The following is a 9,341-nucleotide window of genomic DNA, read 5'->3' on the forward strand; positions in this document are numbered from 1 at the left end:
ATACTACTTAATAATTGTATATAAAAGACCTAAATATTACTGAATATTAAAATATAAAAGTCATTTTTAATAAACAATATTTCAATCATCCGATGCGATTTCATCAAATTATGAACGCCTGTTTTGGTTGATGTATTGATTTTCCTTCGTTTGACGTTTCTCATTCGCAGAAAAACTTAGGCGCCAGCCGATGTGTGTAGGCTATGTAGCATAGTTATATCTTTTTGAGTTAAACTGGCCTGCAACTGCTCTATATAATGAATAATTCTTAATTTTTCTGTTATAATGAGTTTTCAATGTGTTCACTGAATAAAGAAATACTGTGATAAAATAATACAAATAGATACCGTAGTATTCACAGCATCACAAAAAAAATACGATTATAAATCCCTTTGATAAACATACCTTTAGCAAAAGTGATTTTATCAGTGTGTAAATTAAAATTGACATGTACCTAGATACACAAGAAACCATTTCCTAGTGTTTAAAAAAGTGAATGCCCATAGAGTTTGAAATCCATAGGGCGCGGTTGTCTTTATTAGGTATAATTTAGCCTGCAGATAGAATAGTTTTATGATATAGGATACCTAGAGTGTAAATCAGTAGTTGAATGTCTGTATTTTCCAAGGTCCACCTTCTTCTAATCGTGGCACTTTGTGATTATGGATTCTTCAGCTGAACATTGGGACCCAGGTAAGTAGCATGCCCTGTTTAAGTTATGAATGACACTGACCGACTTTTTGATGCAATTTCCAATCTCCTGATTTATAAAAAAGGCTAATCTATAAATACTACTTATGATCTATACAGTGTTGCTCTGCTTTATACTTTTGTTTATTCACACCATCTAGCTGTAGTCAGTCAGGTCTAAAAGATACAAAACACTTTGATCATTCTCTCTTTGTAAAAATCTTCCCTACAAGTTCTTTGAATTTCCCTTCAAATTGATTATTATGGATTCCTATCTTAGAAATACTACTGAGATCTGGAAGAACTCTTATACAACATGTTATAAAAGCAGAGTATAGCAAAGGCTGTGCAAAGACAGATTCTCAGTTCAACAGAAATAAGAATTCTTGCAAATGGCCAGTTTTTGAAATTACCAAAAATAAGATTAAAATCATCAGGACATATTCTGCCCACAACCAATGGTTTATCTGAAAATCAGCATTGAAAGTCAGCCTCCAACATTCCTGGTGACTCGAAAGTAAGTAGACAGAGCCCTGCTTGGGGGTGCTCCTATATCTGGGTGGTTTATTAAGAAAAATGTAATAACCTACCACATCCAAGTCGGGATGCCCTGAGTCTAAAACTGACCTTCAATGCTCATTTACAGATAAACCGTTGATTCTAGGTAAAAAAAGTCCCCTGAACATAACCCTTTATGAGAATTTCTATTTTTGGTGAAATTCCTTTGCACACTCTTTACTTTGCTCTGATCAACAGAGCCAGAATAGAATGATGTTCGAGTTGTTAAAATTGGGTGATTATTATTGTTTGTATATCTCTACCACACCATGGGACTATAAAGTTCCGGATTTTTGGGAGGCGAACGTGGGGCCAAAGCCAACATGCTGAAGCCCTTTTGAGACAACTTTAATGGAGCGGTGACACAGAACCGATGATTATCCTTATTTACACTATGGAAATATACCCAAGGACAATCCCCGGTTCTGTGCTAAACTATTGCCATCTATGGTATAAAACTACTTGGGCAACACAACAGGCACATGAACGGCTGAAAGTTGAGGTAGTCGGTGGACTTTAAACTCAGATCACGCGCTCCCTGTGGGTCCAGCATCACTGGTCCACTCAACACTTGTCATGAGGCACCCACCGTCCAAGCAGGGCAATAAATGCTTCAATATTCTGCCAGAGACTTTTGCCATCGCTTCCTACCAATTAATGAAAAACTAGATATTTGTGCCACTATATAATGTAAAGCAATTTCAACTTCTTGAAAGAAGTTCACTTGATCACTCGTGTTTCACCATGGTTCAGATAGAAAGAAGGTATTTCACAAAATCTAAAAATATAGACCAAAAAGGTGCACATTCTATATTCAGTGCATATTTATTAGGTTTAACCTTATCGACTGCCTCTATTTTTAATCAAACTATTCTTACACAGACATGTCTGTATTCTTAGATTTAGGCTATCTCAGAGTAGATTGGGTTCGTAAACATGAAACAATTCTTAAAATTATACCATTCTCTCTAGTTATTCTTCAAAGTTGAGGTTTGAAATTGATGATTTACAGTCTATAATAAATATTTTATACTTATTGCTAATTGCATAATAGTATCATAATTATGTTAATATTAATATTTTTTTGTCTGCTGAGAAAAGTTCTTCAGCAATGGCTCATGCTATTTAATTACAGTTCAGTGCACACATTTTAATTCAATTGAGGTTGTATTTGTTTCGTAGCACTCACTCGCCTGCTTGCATCATTGAAAGAAGTACAGTCTGGTGGAGAAGATGTTGCATTTCTCAGTGAACTGCTGCAGTCTAAACAGCTCCATGCTCTAGTCCAAGTACATAACAAAATAGTAGCCAAAGGCAAAGATGATAAATTCTATCCTATTCTCTCCAATGCCATGCAAGTTACTCTAGAAGTTTTTGAGCTACTCCATGAAGTTGTAACAGTGTCAAAAGAATACGGAGAACTTCTTAGCTTATTGCAGAAACCACATTTTCAAGTAAGTAGTGTTTTACTAACTTAAATATTAGCACTCATTGCAGAAGTACGATCTTTTAGATGGAGAATTGAGTGATCAATAATTAATGATTGGTCAGTTACATTAGAAAATAAATGTTCTTTATTTTGTTTTACATTGATTTGTTCAGCTACATAAAATTGTCTGTTCCTCAGGCAATATTGTGCACACATGACGCGGTCGCGCAAAAAGACTATTATCCGCATTTACCAGATATCCCACCTGAACTTGATGATGAAGAGGAAACAGTGAAAATCGTTCAATTAGTTAAAAGTGACGAACCTTTGGTAAGATTCTGCATCGAATATTACATAATTTAAATAAAATAACGCGTAATATGATAACTTCATTTAGAAATAGCAGCTAAATATGATTATGAACATGATATATTTTAAACTAGTTTTTACACAAATCATAGGTGAAAGTGTTTGCTAATTTCATAAGTAGGTAAACGATTTATTTTAACGTGTAGACAGGGTAAGTCAATGCATGTATCATTTCATGCGAAGTAGGTACAATGTGTTATAAATTATTATGTTTATTTCATCTAAATACCACATAATTTAGGTAATGCTCTAACATCCATTTTTTCTTGACAATTCCCATCTTGGAAAATTTTATGTAATGACAAAAAATATGAGGCACAGGCAAACAATAAAATAAAAAAAAATATAATTTAAGACAGGCTCTTCAATTTTATTTATTTGTATAGATTGAAATTATTTTTCTATTAAAAGGGTGGAGCACAGAGTGCAGAGCCAATAGTGGTAAGTATTGCAATATGTTAAGTACTTATGCTACTCATTTGAATGCTTCCAATATTATTTTGAATCCTTTCCACATAGTGTACGTATACGCGTTCACCTATTTTTTAATTTGTCTTGATGTTCTTCTGTATTCGTTACTTTTCATCGCTACGTCTTCAAGTTCAACAATGATTAGCTGCTATCTCTAGATGCCGATGCAATTTGTATTGTGTTCTTCCAGTACCAATCCATTTTCAAATGTTTTGTTTGTTACACTACCCCACACAATACATCTTGCTTATTCTTTTGATTGTCAACCTAACCAATAGCATATACTTATCTAATTGTTTGCATACATAGTGTCTTGTTATTGTTCTTTGTTTCTTTACTAGTTATTACGTTATAATATTCGTTCAATATTAATCAAAGCTATATTTTCGTTAGGGTCTTAAGCGAGAAACTGAACTGCCACAATGTAATTAAGATTTTTTACGGTGTTTATTTAATTCTGTCATTTAAGTGAAATAAAACAATTTGCCACTAAAGTATATATTAAATACAGTGCTCGCTGTAGCAACTTCAGTGCAAAAAATGTCCTGTTGAAGTATTGATTTCATTTTGTCTCCTATTGACTGGAACTGCGTAAGAATGGCCAGTGTCGTGGTTAAGAGGTTGCCAGTCAGCAAGGCAGTAGCCAATCTCACTCGCAAGGGCGCGATGGACATCGTGAAGGCTATTCATAACATATAGTCGTATATGCACTTTTATAACCATACATGTACTCTACTGTTCGTGTATAGGGAATATATGTCGTAGAAAAACAAAAAACCTACATAATATACTCTTCAAATAAAGTACCTCAGTACATTGAATCATCCATATTAAGACACATTCTGTACAATAGGGCGCAACGATAAAAACTGATGAAGAGACCGGCAAAATAGTGATAGCTCGTGTAATGCATGGCGGTGCCGCCGACAGATCTGGGTTGATCCACGCCGGCGACGAAGTAATCGAGGTCAACGGTATCAGCGTAGAAAACAAGACGCCTGCCGACGTCTTGTCCATACTGGTATGTTACTTGACAACCGGAGCGATTGACAACCGAAGTGCTTCTAAAATACTTGCTATTTATTTCACAGCAAAGCTCTGAAGGTACTATTACCTTCAAATTAGTGCCCTCTTTCGGTAAAGGAGGTTCGCGAGAGAGTAAAGTGAGAGTACGGGCGCTCTTCAATTACAATTCATCAGAAGACCCGTACATACCCTGTAAGGAGGCGGGGCTCGACTTCAAGAAAGGCGACGTTCTGCACATCGTGTCCCAAGATGACGCATACTGGCAAGTACTTATCCTCTGACCATTGACCAGCTTTCGAAAGCTATAGTATTAATGTTTTCTTGGCGTATTTAGGTGGCAAGCGCGAAGAGAAGGCGACAGGGTGATGAGAGCAGGTTTGATACCTTCGAGAGCACTTCAGGAAGGTCGTATCATACACGAAAGGCAAACGGATCCACAAACTTTAGAAGGTGCGTGCTTCAAAATTGAAGAGCTCTACAATGTTTATGTGTTTTTTAGCAGTTATGTAGCTAGCCAATGCGAATGGTATACAAATCAGCGATTCCAAATTCCAAATGAATGCGTTAAATTACCGTTACTTCCATATCGTTTCATTATGCATTTGTACATGTTATGTCGTTTCACAGTCACTTCACGATCATTATCATTTACCCATTTTGCATGGTCGGCACAGGCAAGCCGGCTCTTTGCAGCTCCTCCAATTCGAACTCGGACTGTGGTCCGAAGACCCCCTGCTCGCCCACACCGACGGCCACCGCACTTCTACCTTGCAAGTCTACACCTAAAGTGAAAAAGGTTATATATGACATTACAGAGAATGATGATTTTGACCGCGAAATAATCCCCACGTACGAAGAGGTAGCGCGGTTATACCCGCGTCCTGGGATGGTCAGGCCGATTGTGTTGGTAGGGGCACCCGGAGTGGGCAGGAATGAGTTGCGCAGGAGGCTCATAGCCACCGATCCTGAAAAATATGTCACGCCTATACCATGTAAGTTCCAATATATGGTAATATTGTACCAAATCATAACCCACGTATCCTTATTTGCAATTCAATGGTACTGTGATTGCTTTCAGTTACGTCTCGACCTCCAAAAGCTAGCGAACAAAACGGCAAAGATTACATGTTTGTTAGTCGTGAAAAAATGGAACAGGATATAGGTTATGGAAAATTTATTGAGCATGGCGAATATAAGGGAAACTTATATGGAACGTCGGAAGAGAGCGTTGAGTCTATCATAAATTCTGGTAAGTGGTTATTGATCGCGAGTTCATGAATGAAATATAACGATTGAATTACGTGCGTACCTGGCACGCAATCAAATGATGGTGTTTCGTTCGAAGCTCTAGCTAGAGAGTAAAGGTGCTCTCTCATCGGGAGCATTCGCCTCTAATTGATCGTTATTTATATGAGGGACGAGAGCTGAGCATTAAATCGATTTTTTAAGGCTCATCTTACCAAGCGATATTGAGTAGCACAACGCTTCGTGTGCGGACTCATCCGAGTATGTGTTCTGTTGTCTCCCGCGCTTATCACGAGACGTTTACGATACGATGCCAGTGGGATAGGCCTTACGTTACAGTACAGGCGATTGTTATTCCCGATGAGTGAGCATGTCCTGAAAGGGTTATGCTTTTGAAGGTACTATACGCTGTGTCTAATTTTTAAATTAGCCTTGTGAAGGGAAATTTAGAGTTATTGTTATGCTTGTAAAGGTCGCGTATGCGTGCTCAGTCCGCACTGGCAGGCGTTGAAGATGCTCCGCACGCCGCGGCTTCGGCCGTACATTGTGTTCATCAGACCGCCCCCGCTCGAACGCCTCGTCGAAACCAGGACCGCAGCCAATGCACGCTCTTCCTTCGACAAAGAATCTTCCAGGGCTTTTACGGTTAGTTTTCTAGAAATTTATGTTCCGGTTCGAATCTATAAACAAAATAAACTATGAATTTTAAAAGTATTGAACGGTTTGAATTTAATTTTTCTAAACATTTGGTGCTATATACATACAATTTTTCACACGCAATTTCTATTTTACGTGACATAATTTACGATGTTGTGTTCAGGAGAACGAGTTCTCGGAGATGGTGCGGTCGTCGAATCGCATCAATTTCTTGTACGGCTACATGTTCGACGACGAGATCGTCAACGAAGACCTGGCGGGGGCTCTGTCGCAGCTGCTCAAGGTCGTGTGGCGAGTGCAGTCTGAGCCACTGTGGGTGCCCGCCTCTTGGGTACAGTAAGCGTCTTCATCTGTATCTTTCACACGCTCCTTTCATCGATTAATGATCTGTTGTGCGAAAAACTTGACATACATAACTGTTTTCGAGGTCTAGTAAAACTACCAACAAAACAACGGTGGAGATATAACATTTTTTGGTGTAGATTCCTGTAAATAACTGCTTTCTGCGTAAACACGCCTTATCCTTGTCGTTAAGCCCGTTTGTACTAGTCAGGGATGCCAAACTATACGCATTCCATTTGTGACACGCGGAAAATTATTCCCATATGCATGTAATTATACTTAATCATTTTAATCAATGTTTTTAGTTCTTATATGTGAGTACGTGCAAATTTGTATCTACCGACAAAGGTTCGCCATACCTAGTACTAGTCAAAGTGGACCTCAAGTGTTTACTATCATTCATTAGAATAACCTTATTGACAATGTACAAGTGGACAAACTTATGGAGTGTATATACAATAATATGTAGGATAATAGCATAATTTAGCTCATTCGTGTACATGTTGTGTATATCTATTTTGTTGTTGAAAATACGAGTACAATATTTAGTTCAATTTCTTTAGAAGTGGTTCCTTATTAAAGATGAAAAGCCTTAAATATATTTTTGCTTATTAGATTTTTATATATCATATATATATGACGAAGAGGCTTCGCAAAAGAGTTATGGTATTTTATTAACGTGAATTTATTAAATGGAAATGTTAAACGCATATCGTAGGGTTGTTTTGAGCAGCAATAAGTTTTACTCAAGCAACTTTGGTTTTGCAAATAAATGTGTCGCATAAGAACACTTGTTAACGATTCTAAACTTTCTTAGTCGAATTAAAGTAATTGTACCTACTACAGCCTAAACGTATTTCAGTTGTTTAGGAACTGCATCTATAGTCTTGTAAATACGAATTTAATCTATTCAAATGCTACTTTTCCACTTAAATAAGAACTTATCTATTGAATTCATAAGAAACGATTCCCAAAAATGTTTAGATAATTGCAACTTTTGAAATTCCCACTAACTAACTAAACTTGAAAAAACATCTACGAGTGTTAATCGCTATTTTCCGTTGCACAAGCTGTATATTTCTTGACTAGACTTGTATAGTCAAATCAAATCCCTAAATTGACTCGAAATTATCAAAAACTTTTTCATTAATTACAAAATTATTTCAAACCATATAAAACTACGAAAAAAAAAAACTATCGTGTAAGTCCAGGCAGTACCCGCTCCAGTCCACCATAAACGACCATGCTTCCAGTAAAATAGTAGCTTATAAATACATTAACTTTAAAATAATATGACATAATTATACATTTTAAACATAACTTATTTCACAAAAAATATTGATTATTTATTTACAAAACTTGAACTATTTATATTATGTGGTCATTAAAATCTTTTTACATTTATTTCATGTCAATATTGCAAATTGTATACCTACTACAGACCCCGTTTTGCAGACAAGTTGGAATTTATGATTTTGAGTCTAGAGATGCGAGCTCAGATGTGTGACGGCACGCCACTGCGCGTGCACATCCATACAGCTTACTTCAGACTATTCGTCAAATTTGATGGCAGTTCGCAATTATTTTCTGAGTGATTCGTAAAGGAACTTGGTTGAAATTAAAGATGATCTTGCTCGTATGGGTTTATTGATGAGACTGACTTTTTACATTTCTATTTCTTTTCCTAAGTGACAAAATGACATTACATCTTGAAGGTTCAATACCTACAATACAAACTTATTTGATAATTGGATGCTACTACTTCCCTAACATACCGCCCACCAAGCCTAAAGGGCTAAATAAAATTATACATAACACATTAAAATGATGATCTAATCCCTAACATCTAATCCTTATCTATAGCCATTTATTAAAATTACGCTTCGTTTCACACTTGTTACTTCTAACAGCATAAACAAGTGTGACCCCATCTTCGCCGGGGTACTTGGCGACGATCCGACCCAAAGCCCGTTTTCCTGGAGGTTAGATATACTAGTACAAGTGCTGTGGCCAGTAATGCAGTGGAGGTTATTCCCGCTCGGTAACACCCTTTCGTCAACAGTTCGTTCACAGTGTTGACGAACGCTACTTATTATTTTAGTGTAAAATGGTTATATTATGCACATGATAAGGCCACTTTTATTTTCTAGTTAATTGTGTTTTAAAAGATCTAACATAATCCATTAAAACATTTAAAAAATCCATGACATTTTATTTCCATATTTTAAAAATAAAAACCAGCATTCATGGACACTGTGAACGAACGAAACTTTTTTCCCGATCGTCAACAGTGTTGACGAAAGGGTGTTACCGAGCGGGAATAACCCGTTTCAATCTCCTTATTCATGTATCTTGTTGTTTGGCTGCTTGGCTGACTTGGTGACTGATGCGTAAGAGTATGATGTCGCTTGTGATATATACGACAGGATATCTTCAGACGACATCTATATGCGGAGTGTCCCGGAGCCAGACAATTGTAGCATAGATAATTTTCCCTAATGTACTCACACCTCTCTGTTGGGTTGCTATTTCGACTCGCCTACGGCACACATTT

At 37.0% G+C, this 9,341-nt stretch overlaps 1 protein-coding gene across 3 annotated transcripts; it reads left to right on the plus strand.

Moving 5' to 3' along the window:
• The first annotated feature begins 186 nt into the window (after positions 1-186).
• LOC124645444 (MAGUK p55 subfamily member 7) lies at positions 187-8,903 on the plus strand. Of its 3 annotated transcripts, none has more exons than XM_047185250.1 (11): positions 187-693; positions 2,431-2,702; positions 2,876-3,007; positions 3,458-3,487; positions 4,371-4,538; positions 4,609-4,805; positions 4,878-4,993; positions 5,218-5,535; positions 5,622-5,792; positions 6,261-6,433; positions 6,609-8,903. In XM_047185250.1, exons 1-11 carry the CDS (start codon positions 663-665, stop codon positions 6,783-6,785), a joined length of 1,785 nt encoding a protein of 594 aa, XP_047041206.1. In that variant the 5' UTR covers positions 187-662; the 3' UTR covers positions 6,786-8,903. The 3 variants fall into 3 exon arrangements, with proteins under 3 accessions (XP_047041206.1, XP_047041208.1, XP_047041207.1); XM_047185252.1 differs by having other exon boundaries at positions 5,359-5,535; XM_047185251.1 differs by lacking the exon at positions 3,458-3,487.
• The last annotated feature ends 438 nt before the right edge of the window (positions 8,904-9,341 follow it).

The sequence above is a fragment of the Helicoverpa zea genome, chromosome 31 (assembly GCF_022581195.2).
Source record: "Helicoverpa zea isolate HzStark_Cry1AcR chromosome 31, ilHelZeax1.1, whole genome shotgun sequence".
NCBI lineage: Eukaryota > Metazoa > Arthropoda > Insecta > Lepidoptera > Noctuidae > Helicoverpa > Helicoverpa zea.